Source organism: Microplitis demolitor, chromosome 6, assembly GCF_026212275.2.
Source record: "Microplitis demolitor isolate Queensland-Clemson2020A chromosome 6, iyMicDemo2.1a, whole genome shotgun sequence".
In the NCBI taxonomy this organism is placed as follows: Eukaryota; Metazoa; Arthropoda; class Insecta; order Hymenoptera; family Braconidae; genus Microplitis; species Microplitis demolitor.
In genome coordinates, this window is record NC_068550.1 from 18120083 (window position 1) to 18144791 (window position 24709).

The window sequence follows — 24709 nt, forward strand, 5'->3', positions numbered from 1 at the left end:
TCTCTCACAACTCTTCTGATATTATTTCTATCTCTTATTTTGTTAACAGATTCGCTCGAAAACAAATTTGTATTTTTTTCATTTCCCTTTGATTTTATCGCTCGGGACTTACAATCATTTTTCTCGGTTATGTATACGTAAACTCGCATCGTGACACTCACATAATAGTAATAGTTTGTAAGGATAATTCACACAATCATAGTCATAGTAGTAAATGTAATAGTATTAAACACAATAGTCATAATCATAATAACAATAATCATTATAGTAAAAAAAGTAGGAATAGTATTAACCGTAGTAATAATCATAATAGTAAATAATAATAATAACGAAATAAATTTGCCATTTGATTTCAGCTGCCTCGCTGTCCTGCTCGTTCTGGTCGACTGCTCTGTCACAATATTAAATAACCATTGTGGAACGAGAACCTTTTTGTTGAAACGATTAGTTCAGTCGAAACTCCGAAATAGGAGACATTTCTTGAAAGTTGGTGCAAATTTGGTTGAAGGTCTATGATATTACTCACAAAAACTCCTGACGTATCCGAATTACAGTAATTTACCGCATTTGACCATGAACTGCGGTATTTCTATGGCAAATTTGTCACAGTTCATGGTAATTTACGACAATTTACGGTATTTATGACATTTCTACCGTAAGCACTGTATGCTTTTTTATTTTTAGAGTTTTTACTGGGCAATACTTCATTTTATGGTAAAACACCGCAGGCGTGTCGCAATTTTACGTTAAATTGCCGTTCTCTTACTGCAAATTAACGGTGAAAATACCGTACTATTGCCGTCAAACACTGCTATTTTGCCGAAAAATACCGTAATTCTTGCGAATATCGCAAATTACTCTAAAATAAAAAAGTTATCACCTAGAAGTTGATGAGAAAAAAAAATAACAACACCCTTAAATACAGATTTTTCACAAATATTTCATCATCTAAAAAAGTTTGCAAAAAACTTTCAAACAAAGCTTGCTAAGAATAAAAAATCAAATAAAAAAGTATAAGAAAGTTTTTTGTATCGATAAAAAAAAACACGTAGTAGATTTTGAAATAGATATATAGTCCCAACAAGAGAATTCTCTTCTCACTAATTTCCTTACCCCCACTGTCTACTCCATGAGTTTTATTCTTATTGGAACAACTATATCAGGGCAACGCGCCAATTAAGTATAGTTAAGACCACTAAGAGCTTTTCCTTCAGTTAACACACGATTCTTACCGTTAGTACAGAGATTACGCTCCCGGTAGTCCTACTATAGACTTTTTGTTCCGTGAAAAGATAACTGATCGCTAGGGAGTTAATTAAATAGCTTTAATTATATGGTCAACCTGCATAAATAATTAATTTTTTCTATACCCAATCATCAGCCGATTTAGAATCCAAACATCCCCAATTTTCGAGGAAAAAAATCAAAATAATACTTTTAAGAAACGGTCTAAGTCACTTTGATTACGCCAAAGTTACTCAGGTTGACAGAATAATATTTTTATATTTCAAATCTTGTTATTGATGTAAAATATAATTGACTTCTACTTCAAAAAACATTTTTATTTTCAAAGGTATAGTAATATTATCAAGATAATTTATAATTTAATAATTATAAAAATACTAAATAATCTTTTAACTGACACTTGTAATAATCTTTTAATAAGATATTAATACCATAATCATTTATGTCAATAAATTAATCTTCTTTTTTTTCGTACAATAATATCACGTCCGAGAAAAAACAATTTAAATAACTCGAATCGAATAGTTATATTTTTTTTTACTGAACAGATTAATGAACTAATGTTTTTTTAATAGATATAAAACCTATTAATTGAATTTGAAATATTAATAACAGTTTTACTTTTGAGATATTTGCAAATAATTTAATAAATTCAGTTTAATAAATAATTATTCATTGGTCACATTTCAACATTCTTATTCATTTATTTAAAAGAATATCATAAAGTAGATAATAAATAATACGTCATACTGTAGAGTGTATCTAAATATTGATAACCTGAGTGATTAATTGTTACGAATATCAGAGAATTTATCGGATTAGAAATCTATTTTATTAGTGTTTGTGTAATTCCAATTACGGAAGTATTGTTGAATTAGTTAAACTGGTAAAAATATTCAATGTAGTAAATAACATTTGTATAAAATATATAACATTAATCTATTATTCTCAATAATTTTATTGATTTAATTTGAATAAAAAAATATTAACCGCAAAGTATGAGTCAAACTGAAATTAATCTGTATCACTTGTCAGATGCTCGTATGTATACACAATACAAATATTCAAGGATTTGAATGTATTACGGTCAACGACTTTCACCAATAACATATTATAATATTAAAATCTGTCCATTATTCATTCCAAGCTAATCGGTCCAACAAATATTTCGATAAATATTCTTGAGGTATGTTTAAATAATATTTTATAATAATTATAGTTTTCTCACGTAATCATTAAAAACAAATAAAAATATTTTTTAGCATTGAGAGAAAAAAAAATTAAATTCAAGTAATTATTTTTTTTTGTTTCCGTAAATACTCAAAAAAAGTAATTTTTTTTTCTAAAATTAAAATGATTCTTTTTATTTTAAAAAAAACTATTGCTTCACTTTAGTAATAATTTCTAGAAGCATGAATTACTTGAGGCCATTAAATATTTCTTCAATTTATTTGATACGTTCTTAAATTTATCACAATGAAAAACTTCAATAAACCAATTATTTGGTGGAATAAAAAAAAAAAATTGAAGAAATATATAATTAAAAATTATAAAAAAATTCTTGCACTAAGAAAAAAAATTGTTAAAACAAAATGAAATTTCTCATTGGTATTAATAAAAATATAAAATATACTAGTTTTGTCAGGAGCTACTTCTATAAACTATTAAATATTAAAATCTTATTATTTAGTTATGTTAATTATTATTTAACCCTAGACTGGTCAACGTATGAGCGTGACGCCGCACTTAATTCTATTATTTTCATTACAATTACATTTTTTACTAAAAAAGTTTAAAACAATATGACTTTTTCAAACATTTTAGAATATTTTAATAATTTTTCAGAGCATGTTTAACCCTTTAGTACCCACGTTATTTGACTCACGTTCTTTACTCTCGCCATGAGAGAAAATGTCACGGCTTCTGCGCATGCGCATCACAGTTCCGAAAATGTTTTTTCATAAAAAAAACGTTACGTATTTCAATTATTATTTTTGAATAGTTAAAATAACAGTTTTTATTTTTTCCAAGTAAATAGATTTTTAACTTCCCGCTAAGAAAATCGACGATTTTCAAAAATTTCGGGAAGTTATTGTTTTCACCCCGATTTTCGAAAATCGAGTTTTCATCAGATGTCGACGTTTTGAGGTCCTAGGAAGCTATTCTGACTATTTTCAGAATGATGTCCGAGTGTGTGTGTGTGTGTGTGTGTGTGTGTGTGTGTGTGTGTGTGTGTGTGTGTGTGTGTGTGTATGTAAACTCTTTGTAACTTTTGAACTAATGAATCGATTTGGATGGTTGAGGCGGCAATCGAAAAAGCTTGTTGGCCATCAACTTTCCTAAAAATTTCAGATTATTTGATCGAATAGACTCGAAAATATTTGCGAATTACGAAAAAAAAAAATTTTTTTTTTAGTTTTTTATTAATTTCTCAAAAACGACTTATACGATCGAGTTCAAAATCTAATCAGCTCTAGTACTCAATAAAACGCGTCGATTGCTACCTCAAACATCAAAATCGGATAATTCGTTCGAGAGTTATCGCGGGAGATAGAAATGGTGAAAAACGGTTTTTTCTAAATATTTTCGAAACGACTGACGCGATCGATTTCAAATTTTAATTAGCTCTAGAATTCAATAAAACGCGCCGATTGCCACGTTAACTAACAAAATCGATTGATTAGTTCAAAAGATATCGGCGTTGAAAAGTTAAAAAAATAACATTTTATGTTATTTTTTCCGGATAAATCATAATATAACGTACTAAAATGTGCCTGATATTATACCAACTCATCTTTTTTATGGTTTCTTTGGATCATATAATGTCATCGAACTTGGTTTTTAGTTTAAATCATATTATCAACAAAAAAATCGATAAAACGTAGTTTTTAATATTTTTATCGGATATTTCATATTCTATTGTTTCTTACATGAGTCAAAACTTATGTAAATCTTGATTTTGATCCCTGACATTGATTTCTGCCTCAATACACTTATTTTACTGAACATAATCAGGAACTAAATTTTAAAAACCGCTTCATTGATGATTTTCGATTCTTAAATTTTCAAACTTCAGCATAATAGGTAACTTATTAGAGCTTGAAAAGATCGTAAAAAAACAATTGCATGTGATAGCATTTTTGAGCTCGAAGAGCTCGAAAATATATCTACACTAATTTTTTCGAGCTCTTTGAGGTCGAAAACAGCGGGAAGTTTTGGGGCTGGCCCGCAGGGTCAACCGACGGACAGATTTTTTAAAATAAATAATACAACTGATCACAATCCTTCACACTGATAAGTAGATATGTGCGTGTGTCTGTAAATTTAAGCAAACATGGCCGCTGCCGTACAGCGGAATCATCCGAACGACACCCCGAATAGGAACGAACAATGAAAAATTTTTCATCCATTAATACTTTCACCATGAGAAAAAATCTCAGTCTTTCAAAAAAAAATTTTTTTTTTTTATTTATAATAAAAATAAGTAATTTTTCAATAAACAGTTAAAAAGAACATAAAATTTGCCAAAGGTAAAAATTTTAAGTGGTCTCTCCATTTAAATTTAAAAAAATAATTAATATTGAAACCGACCGTGAGTAAAATTCTCATAACGTGGATACTGAAGGGTTAAAAACATAAACTTGCTGTAAAACAAATTCTAAAAAAAAAAGTGACGAATTCGCGAGACTGTTTTCATAATTTGACCAGAGTCGTTAGTAGATTTTTACTTGCGGCGTTGCCGTCTTTGGTGTATGTCCCCTCTTTCCGCCTTCTCATGTTCATGCGCAGACTGTTACCGGCTATTATTATATTCGAAAGGTTATGTGGAGGTAAATATTTACTTTTATTGATAAACATTTTTAAAAACTCTGCGATTAATAATATAATTTTTTAATTAGTTTCTTGATTTAATTTATCATAAATATATTAAAATATTCTATCCTGTTCACTACAAAAATATTTCTATCTATTGCTGAAGGCATTAACCTATGTTTACGTGATATTGTTATTTATAAAAAAAAATAGTTGATTTTTTTTTAAGTTGAAAAAAATTAAATACTAACAAAATTGAATTAAAACATAAGTTTGTTGAATTTGTTTAAATAACTAATTGTTTTAAACAGAGTTTGAAATTGATAAAAATAAAGTTGAAAATTTTTTTTCATCTTTGAATTGTTTACAATTTTCCCGCCAGAAATGATACACCACTAGTAAACAGCCAGAGCGATCAGGCAACGTTGCACTCTCAAAAGCATTGCGGCAATTCCCTCATCACTTGACTAAAGTCGTTAGGTCGCGTTTGTTGTCCAGTCTAGGGTTAAAATGACAAACATCGATAAATAAGCGTACTCAAGTGTAGGTACTAAGTCTCGCGTGAAAGGTCTATGTTCGAATCTTGTCTAGGGTCAAAATATTCATTTACAAAAAAAATATTTTTTAAGATACGAAACTAATCTGAACATAAGATGTAAGAAATGGCAAATCTAATTATATTTTTTTGACAGAATCAAATTTTTCCCTTCGTATTAAAGAAGTAATAATTTATTCGAATAAAGTAATTATTTTACTTGATTGAAGAAAATAACTGCTTGGCACTATTTAAGTAACTTAAATACTTAAATCACTTAGTTTTTCTTGAAAATATATTTTTTTTCTCTCAATGTGATTCATACATGATCGTATCTGATCGTGTATCGCTAAATTAAGAGATATATATGATTAGATCAGTTTATATCTAGTCGATATGGCCTCATATTTTAGTGAATTTCGTATTATTGAAGCAAACTGATGAATTAAATCTTTATACTAACTTTTAAAGTATATTCTCATTCATCATTCATATATCATATTACATTAGTTGAAATATTTGAATATCTAAATATCATCGTTATGACATTCCAAAGTATATGAGAAACCAGATAACGAGACTACGAGTCTAGAATAATCAAGTTTAACTGACATTAACGGCGGACATAATTGGACGGGCGACAGCTTCTCAAAATTCTAGCAGTTATTGAATTTATTTTGCACTCTTCATATCGTGAAGCGTTTGAGGTAATGCACACCTCATAACGTGAAGCGTTTGAGATGGTGCTCTACTCTCAACAAGTCAAGGTCATACAATTTCCTGGCCTTGAAATGACTATTACGTTCATATTTCATTCATACGATAATATGAGTATACATATTAGGGTGGCCCAAAAAAACAGACTATTTTTTTTTTCGAATCTCGTATGAAAATTTGTTGGTTTACGATGTTTCAAGAAGCCTCTCCAAAAATCAGCTCGATAAAAAATTTTCAACAGGTCGCTCACGAACTTTGAAAATATAAAAAATGATCGAAATTTGAATTTTTTATTTCCAATTTTTTCTTTCTTGTAGCAGCAATAGTGTATATTTGTGAAATCATGACCACGCTGAAAATTTAAGCCCAAAATTTAAATATTTAAACCTCGCTCAAGAATTTTGAATGTTTCCGAGTGCTGCCTTTTAAACGTTTTCGAGCGACCCTTGAATATTGATAAAGCTTCTCGATTTTTTCACCATCAATTTGCATTACGATGAATGGAAATATAACCCGAGAAATAGAAATAGTAAGTTATTTACATACTTTTATGTTTTTTAATTTAATTTTTAGGTTTTTTCGCTTATTCAAAACTTACAAAATTTTATTGCTTAAGACTGTCCTGTATATTTTTGGTTATGAAAAAGTTATATTTTAGTGAAATGACAATAATTGAGTTATAAAACAATACAAAAACTAATTTAAAGTATTAGTCACAAAAATTTAAACGGTGTTCAAAATTCTTGAACACCGTTTAAATTTTTAAATTTTGGGTTGAAATGCTCAGCATAGACATGATTTTATAAATATAAGTAAGCTATTGCTGCCACGATAAAGAAAAAATTTAGAAGTGAAAAATTCGAATTTCAATCATTTTTGATATTCTCGAAATTCGTGAGCGACCGCTTGAAAATTTTTTGTTGAGCTGATTTTTGGAGGCCTCTTAAAACATCGTAAGCCAATAACAAATTTTCATAAGAGACTCGAAAAAAAATAGTCCGTTTTTTTTTTGGGCCACCCTAATACATATATCAAGAAAAGAGAAAGCTTACTTATTTTGTTTTTTAAAAAACTTTTGTTTTCTTACTCTAAAGAAAAAAATAGTTTAAAACATGAACATAATAGAGTAATTTTAAGGCCAGAAAATCGCTTGACCTTGACGTGTCGAGAATAGAACACTACTTCAAAAGCTTCGCGTTATGAGGCATGCAAAATGTTTACTTGGACATCTGAATTTCTGTATTTAAGGAGTCTTTTTGTATGTAGTCGCAATAACTGCCGAAAAAATGATTTTATCAAGAGCGATTTTTTTTAAATTTTGTTTAGAATTTTCGTAAGATGAACCCTTTCGATATTGACTATTGTAGTTTATAACGTTTTTTTTTTATATTTTACTAAAAGTGATGACTGAAAGCATATTTGTGTTCACAATTCTGTGTATATTTCTATTCATTTATTTTTTTCCACTGGTGCTACCTCTGACGGATATTTTTGCAAACGTCACATATATAGATATAGATATATTCTGTTATGGGCCTTTTACTGGTGCTGCACCCGGATGACTTTTTCACACAACTTTTTAACTTCATTCTATTTTTTTGACGTCAAATGTTGACATGAACACTCGTTGTCATTAATGCCTGGCCACCTGCTTGGTTAAAAATTTATAATCTAGGGAACCAGGCATTACTGACAACGAGTGAACAGTGGCATGATTGTAGCAAACAAATTTTTTTTAGTTTTATTCTAAAATTCAACAATACAATTTATTTTCATTTTACAATTAAATAAGCTTTATGAAGCGTGAACTTTTGGATTTTACAACCTTTTTTTTTAATTTTTGATTTTATTACGACCATATCTGTTTATGCATGATTACATATGACTGTGCATGATCAGACCCTGTCATTTATGGACAATAAGATTTGATTATCAGGAAAATTTGTATTTTATCATGCGTCAAACTATGTAATTTTTTTTTCAATTTTTACAGAGCTTTTGATGATAGTTATTTAATCAAATAATATGGGTAAGCCTGATGATGATACAAATCAAGAATCAGCCATAGATTCCTTAGTCTTCGGCCATGAAGTTACAAAAAGTAAAGAATCTAGTACATTAGTATTCTATGTTAATGGCCAGGAGGTAAGATGAAATAATAATTTATGTAATGTTGGATAATTGATTCGTCATCTAAAAATGATGATATGTCATTATTAATTGTTGATTTTCCAAGTTTATCCCCGATGCCCATAAGAAAGGCGATTCAAAAGCATTAAAAAGTATTTAAAATTTTTTTTTCTAATCGTTTTAAATCGTTCGCTTTCATAAGGGCCTGACGGATTTGGTGAATCTCACAATAAATTCAAATTAAACGGCTTAAATTTACGAGAGAAAAATCTAATTTTACACAAATTAAACCCAACCAGAAATTAACTTATTTTGAATCTAAATTAAACCCATCTAATGAATGGGTATGAGGCCCGAATAAACCATAATCATCTTAAATTATTCATTTTTCGAATTAACCCTTTTTCGAACCAATGTAATATAGTCGTCCCGGAGAAAATTTGGGATTTTTTCCCACCATTATCTTTTCTCCCTCTATTATAATATTCTGAAAAGATATTCTACGCATGCGCAAATCCAAATATTGTGACAGAGGAGGAATAATTACGGTAAGGCAAAATCCTAAACTTTCTATGGGACGACTATCTACAACGTCCCATTACATTACTATTTAATCGAAAATAAACTGTCATCAAACATGTCTTATTCAAAATAGTCTCTTTCTTTGATTCGAACCCAATTAAATGGGTACGTTTGTTTAGTTTTGTAAACCAAAATAAATCTGGTTTGATATAAATTCAAATTCATAGTTTATTTCGCACATTTAAACCCTCTATTACACACCTCAAGCGCGAGAGGGCTTATGAACAGTTTTTTTCCGACTATTTTTTTCATACAAAAATACTTTTATACTCTTTTGATTAAATCAAAATAGGTCAAATTATATACTAGCATATAAAGAAATTATTTAATGAACAATTAAAACAATATTAAGTTGATTCGTTATTTTATTAATTTAAAATAAATTTTTTTAACTTAAGAAACTAGTGCTGTCAATTGTAATAACGTATAAACCTTCGTAAAGACGATAACTTTCGATAGACACAATAAATCAGTTTAACTTTTTTTTATTACCTTTTCATTTTTTATCACAAAAACCCTTTTGAAAATCACTATTTAAATCCTTTTAGTTTAATTGTTATTAATGAAAACGCAAAACTGATTAATCACGAAAAATTTAATTGCCCATTTTATTTCATTTTCGCTGCTGTTATTATTTTTATCTTCCCCCTATGAAAATTGCAAATTTTCAAAAAAGGGAAGTTATTGGTTCCGGTCCAATTTCCGAAAATCGAGTTTTCATCAGATGTCGACGTTTTCAGGTCCTAGGAAGCTATTCATTAATTTATCTTTAACGGTTATTTTGGAATCTATTTTTAAATTAAAAGTACTCAAAATTTTCATTGTAGAAAAAAATGTCGTTAAAATCAAAATTTTAGAAAATCGTTTGAGGAATAAATTTTTCATAGTGACTAAATAAGAAAAAAATACATAGACTTAATTTTCATGATCAAGTGGAAAATGGGGGATCTACTTGACGTGATCTTATTCAAAGATTCATGTTTAACGTTCATAAAAAGTAGCATTTTAACCTCCTCAGTCTCTAGGTATCATTTTGTTTGCTATTTGAATAATTTTTAAAAGTATACAGTAGAACCTCATTATAAGACTACGTGTTATAAAACTATTTCCCTCAATTTGTTAAACCTCACTCGGAACACTTCCCCCACCAAGAACTCAATAAAAGTTTTGCGCCGAAACCTCGCTATAAGACTACTGACCAGCACGACTAAAATCGAGATAAAATGTACATACATAAAGAACGTAAATTAAATAATTTATTTTCATAAAGAATACTTAAAATTTCGTGGTATCACGTAATTAATTATCAGAAAAGAACGACAAAATTTTGTTTATTTATGTTTATATATAAAATAGATTCACTAGAGTAAAGTTAGTAAAGTTAGGACAACCGCTATTAAGCACAATGGTGGCGGTACCTGAATTCTAAGAATTTTTTCCCCTACAGCCCCGAGCTAGTCTTATAACGAGGTCCTACTGTACTTATAGACCTTTAAAAACGCAAAAAAACATATTTTATATTTTTTACTTATTCACAGTTTTTAAAGCTGTAGCAATAATTATTTTAATGGTTTAGCAAACAGCTGTTTGCTGCCAATGCTGGCAAAATTGTCCACTATACGGGGCGTCAAGATCGAGGAGGTTGAATATTTAATAGTACTAGAGATTATTCAGTTAAAATCGTTTTTCATCATTTCGAATTGCACGACTCTTAATGCGAAGCATTAGAATGTAATCTACGATCGAAAAATTCTGTTTGCCTTTTTTTTATTTTTATATATTTTATACTACATTGATTATTTATAAAAATACTTTTATTTGTACTAAATAAATATTTATTATTATTTTATCTTCATTGTAGATACAAGATAGTAACGTAAATCCTGAATGGACGCTCTTATATTATATTCGTAACAAATGTATTTTTTTTTTAATTACTTCACATCTTTTCTGAAAGCTTTTTAATAATTTAATCATTCTTTATTTCTTAATGTCATCTAGTAAAATTAAGTGGAACTAAATTAGGATGTGCAGAAGGTGGTTGTGGCGCGTGTACCGTAATGGTATCACGAATCGACCGATTAACTGGAAGAATAATGTATCCTTTCATTTCAATATTTTTTTTTCTGTGTTGTAATAATAGTTTCATTATTTTCTTTTAACAATTATTTAGTCATTTGGCTGTAAATGCATGTCTCGCCCCAGTATGTAGTATGCATGGTATGGCTGTAACTACAGTGGAAGGTATTGGAAGTACAAGGACAAAGCTCCATCCAGTTCAAGAACGAATTGCAAAAGCTCATGGGTCTCAATGCGGTTTTTGTACTCCTGGAATAGTAATGTCGATGTACGCTCTCTTACGCACAATGCCTAAGCCATCGATGCATGATTTAGAAGTTGCTTTTCAAGGTAAAATTTTCTTTTATCCATTAATTGGTACACTGAGAGAAAAAAATGTATATTTACAAGAAAAATGTTTGATTTTTCACTTACTTAAATAGTGCCAAGCAATTATTTTCTTCAATGAAGTAATAGTATATTATACACCTAGGGAAGTAAAGTAAGAAATGTCTCAGATCACATGTTATATGATCGGCTTCGCCTCGGCCAACAAACATGTGGTCTGAGGCTTTTTTTTTACTGGCCAAAGTGCGCATACTATGTTTCTGCTCGACGTAGCCGGAAAGTTGCAACTTCGTTCAAGGCAGTGGCCCGAAAAGTTGCCACTGTCCGGCCGGAGGACAGAAAAGAATTAAAAATGATGAAATTCGAATTCTTTTTAATAATTTAAATTCTTTTGTTTGTATATATATAATATACAGTTTGCATGGAGTGACCGCTTCTCAATTCTTTTTAATCAGTATTTTTAACCAGGGTTTCTAAATTATGAGCTAAGTACAAAAGTGTCAATTTCTGGTAATACCACCAGAAAGACCGTACTTTTTGCTTGGGGACCAAGAAAAATAATTATTTGAATTTAATTTTTTTTATCTTAGTGTAACATAAACTGTTAATCACAACTAAAAAATCATTATTCATTTACCCTGATTTAAAAAAGGGATTTAAAACGATTTGCAATGTTAAATTCCCATAAGAAGAAGGATTCAAAAGTATTCAAGGTATTCAAAAGTATTAAAAAATATTTAAAATTTTTTATTTCGAATCGTTTTAAATCCCTTTTTTTAATCAGGGTACTGATTGCTTATATCAATAGATAATAATAGTTTTTATTTAAAATATGATAAATTTAAAAAATATTTTAGGCAATCTTTGTCGTTGTACCGGATATCGACCTATTATTGAAGGTTTTCGAACATTCACAGAAGAATGGGAACAATCTCAATTAGAAAGTAAAGTAAATAAAATTGGAAATTCGTGCCAGCAAGTATGTGCAATGGGAGAAGCTTGCTGCAAGAAAGCATTTACTTCAGAAGTACCAATAGAACTAATTAATTCAAACAAATTTCAAGTATATGATCCAACACAAGAGATCATATTTCCACCGAAATTAAAACTATGCGATGATTTAGACAAAGAATATCTTATTATCAAAGGTAAAGAAGTTACTTGGTATCGACCAACAACCCTGAAAGAACTTCTATTATTAAAAAAAAAACATCCTGCTGCTAAAATAGTAGTTGGTAACACTGAAGTTGGTGTTCAAGTTAAATTTAAACACTTTGTTTATCCAGTGTTGATATATCCCACACAAATAAAGGAAATGCGAGAGCTTACAGTCTATGAAGATGTATTAAAAGTTGGTTCAGGTGTAACTTTAACGGAAATGGAAGAAGCACTGAGAGATCAAATAAAAATTCAACCGGAATATAAAACTCGAATATTTGTAGAAATAATAAATATGCTGCACTGGTTTGCAGGTAAACAAATCCGAAACGTTGGAGCTATTGGTGGAAACATAATGACCGGAAGCCCGATATCTGATATGGTGCCAGTGTTAATGGCTGCTGGTACCAAACTAAACGTTATTAATTTAGATAGTTGTCGCCAAATAGCCCTAGATCACACATTTTTTACAGGATATCGTCGTAATGTAATGAAACCTGATGAAATTTTAGTCTCGCTGGAAGTTCCATTTACAGAAAAATTTCAGTACTTTGTAGCTTACAAACAAGCTAAGCGAAGAGACGATGATATCGCAATTGTAAATATGGCACTTAATGTTATTTTTAAAGAAAATTCTAATGAGATTTTACAAGTACACTTAGCTTATGGAGGGATGGCTCCGATAACAAAATTAGCCGTGAAAACATCTCAGACTATGATTGGAAAAAAATGGGATCCCCAAATATTAGAGTCAACTTATCAGTCATTAATCGACGAATTCCCACTGTCTGATAATGTTCCAGGTGGAATGGTACATTATCGTCGTTCTTTAACATTAAGTTTATTTTTAAAAGGATTCATACATATTTTTAAACAGTTACAAATCACTTTGCCCCATATTAATCATATTCCAAAAGAATTACTGTCTGCTTCAAATACGTTTCGTCACAAACCACCAAAAAGTTCACAGTATTTTCAAGTAGTGCCTAAAAATCAAAGTGATAAAGATTTAATTGGTCGACCTATAGTTCATGTTAGTGCGTTTAAACAAGTAACGGGTGAAGCTATTTACTGTGATGATATTCCACATATTGATGGCGAGCTATACATGGCTTTAGTGATGTCAACAAAAGCTCATGCAAAAATTATAAAAATTGATGCCACAAAAGCATTAGCTATTGATGGAGTGGTAGCTTTTTTTAGTGCCAAAGATATTCCAGAACATAATCGTTGGGTCGGTCCTGTTTTTCACGATGAAGAAGTGTTTGTTTCGCTAAAAGTAACGAGTCAAGGACAAAGCATTGGGGCTATTGTAGCTGTAGACCAAATTACTGCACAAAAAGCTGCACGAGCTGTAATGATTGAATATGAAGAATTAGAACCGATTCTGGTGAGTATTGAAGACGCTATTAAAGCTGAATCATTTATGCCCACTACGCCAAAAAGCATCAAGCAAGGGGATGTCCATCAAGCTTTTGCTGAATCAGATCATGTATTAGAGGGTGAGGTAAAAATGGGCGGACAAGAGCATTTCTATTTAGAAACTCATGCAACTCTTGCAATACCAAAAGAAACTGATGAAATCGAACTTTACTGTTCAACCCAACATCCCACAGAAGTCCAAAAACTTATTTCTCATGTCTTGGGTATCTCTATGAATCGCATTACTGTAAGAGTTAAACGCATGGGTGGTGGTTTCGGTGGTAAAGAATCCCGTGGTATGCTGGTTGCATTACCAGCAGCACTGGCAGCATATAATTTACGTAAACCTGTACGCTGTATGTTAGATCGTGATGAAGATATGATGATAAGCGGTGCAAGACACCCGTTTATGTTTAAATATAAAGTTGGTTTTACTAAAGATGGATTAATTAAAGGCGTGGAAATAAAAATTTATAACAATGGTGGATATTCAGTAGATCTATCAGTATCTGTATTAGAACGATCAATGTTTCATTGTGAAAATGCCTATAAATTTCCTGTAATTAACGTAACTGGATATGCTTGTATGACAAACTTACCGTCTAATACTGCATTCCGTGGATTCGGTGGTCCTCAAGGTATGTTTGCAGCAGAAAATATCATGTGGGATATCGCTAATTATCTTGGGATGGAACCGGCGAAAGTATCAGAAATTAATTTGTACAAAGAAAATGACTTAACTCATTATAATCAACCCCTTATTGGGTGTTCATTGCAACGATGTTGGCAACAATGTATCATATCATCAAATTATCATGAACGCTATGCAGCTGTAAAGAAATTCAATCAAGAAAATCGTTATCGAAAGAGAGGAATTTCAGTAATACCTACAAAATTTGGTATTGCATTTACAGCTTTATTTCTTAATCAAGGGGGAGCTCTTGTTCATATTTATCATGATGGTTCTGTTCTTATAAGTCATGGTGGCACGGAAATGGGTCAAGGGCTTCATACAAAAATGATTCAAGTAGCCAGCCGAATACTGAAAGTAAATCCCGATAAAATTCACATTTCTGAAACAGCAACTGACAAAGTACCCAATACATCAGCAACTGCAGCTAGTGCTGGGTCGGATTTGAATGGAATGGCGATTATTAATGCTTGTAATGAAATATTATCACGTATTGAACATATTATGAAAGCTAATCCGTCAGATACTTGGGAGCAATGGATATCAAAAGCATACTTTGAACGCATTAGTCTTTCAGCTACTGGATTCTACCGTACTCCTGACATTGGATATTCATTTGATACGAATTCCGGAAACCCATTTAATTATTTTACTTACGGAGTAGCATGTAGTGAAGTAGAAGTCGATTGCTTGACAGGTGATCATCAAGTCTTACGTACAGACATAGTTATGGATTTGGGTGATAGTTTAAATCCTGCGATAGATATCGGTCAAGTTGAGGGAGGATTTATTCAAGGACTCGGTTTATTTACCTTAGAAGAACTAATTTTTTCACCAACCGGGACACTTTATAGCAGAGGACCTGGAGCTTATAAAATTCCCGGATTTGCTGACATTCCTCAAGAATTTAATGTATCTCTTCTAAGAGATGCACCTAATCCACGAGCTGTTTTTTCGTCAAAAGCCGTTGGAGAACCACCATTATTTCTTGCATCATCCATATTTTTTGCTATCAAAAATGCAGTACAAGCTGCTCGTAAAGATACAAACGCGTCGAATTTATTTAGGCTAGACTCCCCAGCTACTGCTGCACGTATTCGAATGGCTTGCGTCGATGATTTAACTAACAAGGTAAGCATTTAATGATTTAAATTTACTATATTATATGTAGGAGTGAGAGGAGCACCTTGATTATGAAAAATGATTTGAAACGATTTAACACAATTTGAATCAACTAATATGTAGATATTACACTTAGCATGGATTAAATAATTTTTCTTAATTAGGGCAAAACGGGTTACTTCCAAAAGTTTATAAAAAATTTTTTTCTTTTAAAATTAATATTCTCGAATTAAGTTTTCAAGATTAACACCGAAATGTCTTGAATATTCTTGAAATTTCTAGAACAATCCAGAACATTCTCAACCAGTCATAGACACATCTTCGAAGTTCACCTTCTTTTAACCCCCATATCTTTTACCACCTTATAGTTATCATCTTGTAACTACTCCCTTGCACTATGGAAGACTCGTAGCTACCACATACAAACATTATTCGTTTGCGATGTTTAGTTTCGGCTGCAAATCGTACTATGGGCACAAACACCTCCCCTTTTATAATATATATAAGATAAATTTTTATTTAAATTGATTTAACTGTTTATTAATTGAATTATTTATAATTTTTGTTCTAGTTTCCAACGCCAGACATCAAGAAAGCTTGGAATAAAATTTTATAAATCAAAATAACATTTAATATCAGTTAAATATATTTGTAGTTGTAATCATACTAATAATTCAAGTATATACATTACTTACAAAATATCAATTAAAATTATTATCAATACTGTTATTATACGTTGCTTATACCTGATTTTTCCACAGTATCTAACAAAGTAATTAAATTTGTTTCAAATAATTCACATCTAATTGGCATATCCAAGGAATAAAAAGGATTTTTCAATGCGTAATCCGCGTAAAGCTCATAGACACGTTTTGTTAGAATTTCCATACCTAGTTGAGATGGCTCGGCAACTACCATAAATTTAACACCAGTCAATGTTTGAAAACAATAGAGTCTAAATGTGTCTGCTTCTAATATTTCAATGCCAGAACAACGAGGCTCTGGGCTTAATTGACTTGCTATCGCGAACAATGGATAAAACATTGATGCCAAAAAAATTTTTTCATTCGTTGTCATTTTGGCTCGACCGAATTTCAATGTTAATGGAAAATTTTCTGGTTGTTCAAATAAATCAAAAACATCTCGACCATCTTCGAGCTCTCTTCCTGCTACAGAGCTGCCATTTACTGACATCAAAACGTGTCCCACTGAAATACAAAATTTATTTATTAAGTACAACTTTTCACACTGAGAAAAAAAAATTAAATTCGAGTGATTATTTTTTCTGTTTCCATAAATACTCAAAACAAGTAATTTTTTTCTAAAACAAAATTACTTGTTCTTATTTCAAGAGAACTATTGCTTCACTTTAGTAATAATTTCTAGAAGCATGAATTACTTGAGGTCACTAAATATTTTTTCAATTTAGTTGATACGTTGTTAAATTTATCAGAATTAAAAACTTCAGTAGAGCAATTGGTTGGTTAAATAAAAAAAAAGGAATTGAAGAAAGATAGAATTAAAAATTAGAAAAAAATTCTTGTACAAAGAAAAAAGTTTGGTTTTATAACAAAATGAAATTTCTCAAAAGTATTAATAGAAATATAAAATATGTTAATTTTTTCGAGAGCTACTTCAATAAACTATTAAATATTTAAATTTAGTTATTTAGATGTGTAAATTACTATTTAAAATGACAAACATCGATAAATAACTCAAGAATTTATTAAGAACACGACTTTCGAAAAACCACCGTGGCTGAGTGTGCTGTAGGTCATAAGTCTCGCGTGATCATTCTAAGTTCGAATCTTAGGTAGGGTAAAATTATTTATTTATAAAATAAAAAGTTTGTTAAAATACAAACCTAATCTAGACAACATTAGATAAAAAAAGGCATGTGTAATGTTTTTTTAACAAAATCAAATTTTTTTCTTAGTTATAAGCGCAAATGAACAAATAGAAGCAAGTAACTAAAATACTTGAATCAAGCATTTTTCCTTGAAAAACATTTTTAACTTCCCGCTTAGAAAATCGATGATTTTCAAAAATTTCGGGATGTTATTGTTTTCATCCCGATTTTCGAAAATCGAGTTTTCATCAGATGTCGACGTTTTGAGGTCCTAGGAAACTATTCTGATTATTTTCAGAATGATGTCCGAGTGTCTGTGTGTGTGTGTGTGTGTGTTTTAACTAATGCATCGATTTGGATGTTTAAGGCGGAAATTGAAAGAGCTTGTTGGCCGTCAACCTTCCTGAAAATTTCAAATCGTTTGATCAAGTAGACTCGAAAATATGGGCGAATTACTAAAAAAAAAATTTTTTTTTTTTTTTAGTTTTTTATTGATTTCTCAGAAACGAATTGAAGGATCGACGTCAAAATCTAATAAGCTCTAGAACTCAATAAAATGCCTCGAATGCCGCCTTAACCTTTTCTATCGCTTAATTTGTTTGAGAGATATCGTTGGAGAAAGAAATATTAAAAAACGGTTTTTTTCAAATATCTTCGAGGCAGCTAAATCGATCGGTTTCAAATTCTAATTAGCTCTAGAATTTAATAAAACGCGCCTATTGCCACCTCAAACATCAAAATCGGTTAATTAGTTCAAAAGATATCAGCGCTGAAAAGTTAAGAAAATAACATTCTATATTGTTTTTTCCAGATAAATCAAAATGCACTGTACTAAAATGTGTCTAAAATCTTACAAATTTTTCCTATTTATGGTCTCTCTTGATCATCATATAATGCCATCAAACTTGTTCTTTATTTTAAACCATATTATCAATGAAAAAATCGAAAAAACACAGTTTTTATTGATTTTCTCGGATATTTTATATATTATTGCTCTGACCTAAGCCAAAACTCATTCAAATCTTGATTTCGATCACTGACATTGGTATCTGCCTCAACACATTTAGTTTATTGAACATAAATGGAAATTAAAATTTAAAAACCGCTTGTTCATTAATGATTTTCGATTCTTAACCTTTTAAACTGTAGCATAAACCGTAACTTGTTAGAGTTTGAAAAGCTCATAAAAAACAATTGCATGCAATAAGATTTTCGAACTCGAAGAGCTCGAAAATATATTCACAGTGTTATTTTCAAGCTCCTTGAGCTCGAAAACAGCGGCAAGTTTTGGGGCTGGCCCGCAGGGCCAACCGACGCCCAAATTTTTTTTTTCTCAGTGCTTGTTATGAAAATTAAGAATTGTAAAATAATGAACTCGTAAAAAAAGCTATTAAAAAAATGAACATCCCTGATTAAGAAAACTGATATGAGCCTGAAGTTAATAGACAAAAGAAAAATAAAATATTTGACAGTGGATATCTTTTAAACAATTCGAATTAGAAGCAATTAAATTAATGGGATAGAATTCTATTGAAATAAACTAGATATGCTAGCAATTTTTTGTTCTTAGCTTACTGTTTTGGATTTATTCAAAAACAAAATTTTTAGCAAACTAACTTGACATTTCAAATGATCGGAATAACTTCATATTGTATTACTTTCTTAAGGCACTATTATCTAATAGCGCCTTCCTTTTATTTTTTTTTTTTTTGAAAATCGAAAAAAAACTTTAGCACGTTATAATTTTTGAACAAATCGTTGAAGCGAAAAAAAATACCTCTTCGTTTTTTTATTAATTAGAGGTACAATTTTTTAATTTTCGAAAATTGCTGTCATATTTTAAAAAATGATGACATCAAATTTTTCGAATTTTTTAGCTAAGCTTGTGTGCGAGAAAAATTATTTTAAAGATACAACTAAACATGCCATATTTTTCTTTTTCCAAGAGCTACGTATGCATGATTTCATTTTTTTTTCTATTCTAAATTAAGTGTTTAATATGCTCAGTCAATCAAAATTTTGAGTTTTGAATTTCATACCTCGTTAATGGCGTATTATCAAAATAAGCCCGGAACACACTATTGTAGAGAATTTCATGATCTAGCAAAAAGGTCTCTTATGATTTTTGATAAATCCATTTGTTCAAAAGAGAAATAGATGGCATGTTTAGTTTTATCTTTAAAATAATTTTTTTCTTTAAAAAAGATTTATTCATTGTTCTACAAGAATTCGCGGTCATTGGGTGACGCCACAAAAACCGTAGAGTCCCCATTAATTGAGCAAAATTTTTGGATTAAAGGCTTTAGAAAATATATAAATTTGGAATTAATATTTTAAAAGATTGTAAATATAATACCGAAATTAAAAATTAAGCTAAAATGGAGGAACATAATACAATACAGTAAAAAATATTGTTAAAATCAACACAACATGTGTTAGAACGAGTCAACGTAATATTTATGTTATTTTTCAATTCAGACTATTTGTGTTGAACTTCAACACAAAATTCGTGTTAAAATTTCATTACCTAATTCAGGTAATACGAGAAATAAATTCAGCACTTTTTAAATATCAGCTGTTTTAAATTTTACATTTTATTTTTGTGCCATGGATATTTAGTATATATAATTTTGATATATTATATATATTTTTGAGGTCATCGATAGTGACAATTTTTATTCAACATTAAATTATTTTTTTATGGTAAACATTGTTTTCATTAGAGTCAGATGAAAAAAAAAATCACGTTATATTTAATATCAGTTGTAAATAGTAAATCTATTATTTTTTTTTATAAAAAACAAAAACACATTTTTATTTAATGAAAAAATGATTCAAACATTACATGAAATAATTCGAAATTGTAACTAAAAATTTTATCAGTATAGTAAACATTCCAGCTTTTAGTAAATGGTAAATTCAATAAGGTAAAATACCCAGTACTTGAACATCTCTGAAAATGGGACCAGTACTTGAACAAATTTATCTAACTTGAATTATTTAAAAAATTTAGCGTTAAGTATAAGAAATCTTTGTATTGCAATATTCTTTAAAAATTTAGGGAGTAACTGCAATAAATATTTTTTCATTTCATACTGCAATAATTATAATTTTATTGAATTTAATACTACCGTACAATGAATAACCGATTGATGCTTCTTCTCATAAAACCGATTCAAAGTGATTGAATAAATAACTGGCAAAAAGTACGTTACATAAATATTTTTAGTAAAAAAATGATACCAGTATATAAAATAGATCTTTTTAAACATAATACATTTTTTACGAGGTCAAAAAATTATTTTTTAATATTAAATTTCATCGTTCAACTATATCACCTAGTTTTTCAATTCGTACCCGATACTTGAACAACGATCACGTAAATTATTCAAGTATAGGTCCTATGTTTTTCGACATGCAGCAGTAGTCGAACAAGTTACTGTAATGTGATTTAATTGATTTTAAAAAATAAAAACAATTAATTATTTTAATAATTTTTTTTATTGATAAATGTTATAAATAAAAATTATTTGAAGTGAAATATTGTATACTTTATAAACATAAACTATTTACAACATTCTAACCTAAGCATTTAGCAATAGTTAACATAAACATTTTAAATGATAGCCAATTTGAGGACATCTGATAATTTTAGTGTTCTATATTCAAGAAATCAAGTTAAATAGAAAAATAAACTGACAAACTGCAAGTAAAAAATTTTGTCCATATTGTTTAGTAAATTTATTTGTTAATATTCATTGTGTTCTATTAACTGAAGTATTATAAATTTTTAATAACATTATTCACTAGTTATTATTAAATTACATATAATTAAATTTATAAAATTCAGATTGATGAGTTTTTATTGATTTTCAAACTGTAATCTGTATCTTGTACTTGTATCTTACATTGTATATCTTATACTTGTTTAAGTATTGGTCTCAGAGTGTTCAACTACTGCGGCTTGTCTAAATAGATAGTTCAAGTACTAATGCTTCTTTAGTAAATTTTAAAAACCTTGTCAAAATATGAAAATTTTATAATTTATCAATTATTCTTTTTTGATAGATTAAAAAATGCCCCTATTTTTATAAGTAACATTTGCTTTGTCGATTTAATTAATTTTCATTTGCCAAAATCATGTTTAAGAACGGTTTTCAGATAATTTTGTCCCAGCTTTTCTCTGAAATAAAAGCTCTAAACGCAAAATAAAGACACATACCCGATGCTTTACTCTATGAACTAGCGAAGTGCACTTGAATTTTTTGATAACTTCCATTTGTTTACGAGAAAAGCTTGGACAAAGTTCCTATTTAATGTACAAGTGCAACAGAGATAGTACCGTTTATCCAGTTGAGTGCGAATAGAGGAACAAATGAAAACGCGTCTTAAATGGATTTCACTTTGAAAACTGTTCAAGTACTCGGTACTTTACCTTATATTGATAAAAATATCGAATTTACTTCAATTATTCTAATAATTCTTTTGTGACTATCGATAGACTTTTTAACATAAATTTTGTATTGATTTTAAAGTAACACATAATGTCGATAATTTCGATTTTTGTACTAACACTTTCAGTTTTAGATAGCAGATCGATTTTAAATTAACACAGTAACATGTGTTGATTTAACACAAAATAATCAACACAACAAATTTAACGTGGACCGTTTTTAATAAAGATTCACGATATTTTTTACTGTGTACATGAGGTTAAGTAATAACAAAATTTTCACCGTTAATTCCATCTCGTTGACCAAATGCCACAACAACTTTTTTATTCTCATACGCTAGTTTTAAATCTAATGGGTATGAAAAAGTTTGTTCATTTTCAATTTTTGGTACGTTATGATCGTGATTAAAAATCAATCCACCTGATTTTGATACGATGTAAACACCGTAAATAACCATAATTTTATTTTATTCTTGTAAGTCTCACTAAAGTTTGAAAAAATTTTTAATAAGTATTTAAAAAGTTTATTGATAAACACACAATTATTTCTTTGATAAAGTAAATGATAAATATATAATTCCTTGAGTCAGATGGTCAATCATCTGTCAAATCTGTCAACAAGATACAATATGTATGACTCCCGGGGTCTATCAGCTGGAATTTTTGTTTAAACACATTCATTTGGGTAAGACTATTAGGAACTGACAAACTGGATCATGCAGTCTGGTGGTAAAAAATCAAACTAACGATAGCTTACAACAGTCAAGTAAATACATAGTAAATGCATACTGTTAACATCTTCAATAAATTTTAAACAACAAATTATTAAGAAATAAAAATTAAAATCGAAGTTGGAATATTTAGAGAACGTAAAAAGTCAAAAAATTGTCGGAGTAAAGCAAATAAAAATTTAAACGCAATTTTCCATAAATTTCCGGAGGCTAGTGATCGTTCAGTGTTATTAGAAATTTATTTGATAATTTGGAAAAAGTTGATAAGTTAAAAACGTGGCAGAAGTTATTAAAAATAAAGAAAGTCACTCCTAAAATGAAAGTTTGTCCCTTACAATTTAAAGAAACCTACTATATATTGTCAGATACGTTTGTAAAATTTAACCTAAAACTTAAAAACTGAAAATATTATTTTTGTTTTTTCAAGTAAATAAATAATAATTATAATAACGCTTTTATTATTCTGCAATCTTTTAAATTTCTACATTAATTTTATGGGGTTTTTTTTCACATGAGACGTTTGTATACTAAGCGCGGTAACTACGACATATCATATTTATTACTTTTTTTGCGGTTTATTCCACATTTAATTAAATAGCCGACAAATAAAATTGGTTCGGGATCATTTTTTTTTTGTTTTAAGTTTTTACCCGTCCAAGATAATATATCTATGAAATTTAATAACATTTTATTTATTTGTCCTACTATCACATGGGTTACGCATTTAAAAGTGTAAACTATCGTCCGACATGTTTTCTAAGTCACGCCTCCGTGTCAGTTCCCAATAAATAGTAGAGAGGGCTTTACTCTCGATATCCTGTGTTATGTCCCTAGTGGCATCGGGTGCCTCTACCTGTGAAGTAATTAGTAAACTTGAAATACATAAATAGGCGCGCGTTTAACTACTACTTGAAATTTATATATTAATATTCTGCAACATTTATAGCATCTTATCAATAATTAATCGTTGTAGCACATACTTATTAAATTATATATTTAGATTATAAGAAAGTCGAAATAAATAGATGAATAAATCATTACATTGTATTCAGAGAATATATATACAGCTTGAGTGGTCTTGGAATGTTTCCTGTCATTCAATACTTTAAAACTTAAACAAGACATACGCATAAAAATCATGAATAGGCACTTGTTCTATAGTTGACGGTAAATATGGTTATAAACAAATATACGTATTCTGTAGAAACAAAAAGACATCTAGCTTTACCGAAAATGGAAAGGTAGATTTCTTATGTAAATACAATAGAATATAAAAAAATATAAATAATAAGTAAAGTCGTAGAATGGATAAGTAAAAAACGCACTATCGCTGTCATTAATGTCTGTACGTTTTGTATATGGGAAGTGAAAGAAGTCATGAGCTAAATTTTTAGCCCTTTATCTCCATCCCTTTCGAAGTTATCATTTTTACTTAAAAAAAATATAACTTTGACTAAAGTTTTATGATAATCGCATGTCATGGGGGGGGGGGTCATTTTGTTTGATTGTTAACGCTCTTTCTGAAAAAAAATTCAAAGTTAGAAACAAAAAATTTTGGAATGCTTTTTCGGCCATTTTTAGTCAAAAAATTAGTTTTTCGTTCGATGGGACACTTTCAATTTTTTTTCAAAAAAATTCCCAAAATTCGATATTGAAAAACAAAATTTTAGAGCCATAACCCAAGATGGACATCAAATCACTTCTATTAAAAAAAATTAAAAAACAACTTTTATTTTGTACTTTTAATTTATTTTCGTTCTTAAATTAGGTAATTTCTCCAAATAGTCTCAAAATATTATCTCAAAGTAATATCAGATGAGTACTACCGATAATTTCGTAGTAGATTTGAGAGTAA

At 29.4% G+C, this 24709-nt stretch overlaps 2 protein-coding genes across 9 annotated transcripts; one reads left to right on the forward strand and one right to left on the reverse strand.

Annotated features, from left to right (window-relative positions):
- Positions 1-1025: 1025 nt before the first annotated feature.
- Positions 1026-16542, forward strand: LOC103577717 (xanthine dehydrogenase). 8 transcript variants are annotated; one of them, XM_014443673.2, is made up of 8 exons: positions 1026-1573; positions 2281-2431; positions 8304-8455; positions 10884-10941; positions 11024-11120; positions 11196-11431; positions 12286-15830; positions 16393-16542. In XM_014443673.2, exons 3-8 carry the CDS (start codon positions 8336-8338, stop codon positions 16435-16437), a joined length of 4101 nt encoding a protein of 1366 aa, XP_014299159.1. In that variant the 5' UTR covers positions 1026-1573; positions 2281-2431; positions 8304-8335; the 3' UTR covers positions 16438-16542. The 8 variants fall into 8 exon arrangements, with proteins under 8 accessions (XP_014299159.1, XP_053596090.1, XP_014299161.1 ...); XM_014443675.2 differs by lacking the exon at positions 1026-1573 and adding an exon at positions 1997-2131; XM_053740115.1 differs by lacking the exon at positions 2281-2431.
- LOC103577719 (trafficking protein particle complex subunit 4) lies at positions 16455-22790 on the reverse strand. Its single transcript, XM_008558504.3, has 2 exons — positions 22407-22790; positions 16455-17029 (listed from the first exon to the last, which is right to left on the reverse strand). The coding sequence occupies exons 1-2, from the start codon at positions 22579-22581 to the stop codon at positions 16551-16553; spliced, it is 654 nt and encodes a 217-aa protein (XP_008556726.1). The 5' UTR covers positions 22582-22790; the 3' UTR covers positions 16455-16550.
- Positions 22791-24709: the final 1919 nt, after the last annotated feature.

Excerpts from the sequence above, each read along its gene's own strand:
- LOC103577717 (XM_014443673.2), top strand. The coding sequence starts at position 8,336 with ATGGGTAAGCCTGATGATGATACAAATCAAGAATCAGCCATAGATTCC. Across the intron at positions 10,942-11,023 it reads ATATTATATTCGTAACAAAT|TAAAATTAAGTGGAACTAAA; the intron begins GTATTTTTTTTT and ends AATGTCATCTAG. Across the intron at positions 15,831-16,392 it reads TCGATGATTTAACTAACAAG|TTTCCAACGCCAGACATCAA; the intron begins GTAAGCATTTAA and ends TTTTTGTTCTAG.
- LOC103577719 (XM_008558504.3), bottom strand. The coding sequence starts at position 22,581 with ATGGTTATTTACGGTGTTTACATCGTATCAAAATCAGGTGGATTGATT. Across the intron at positions 17,030-22,406 it reads TCAACGAGATGGAATTAACG|TGGGACACGTTTTGATGTCA; the intron begins GTGAAAATTTTG and ends TTTGTATTTCAG.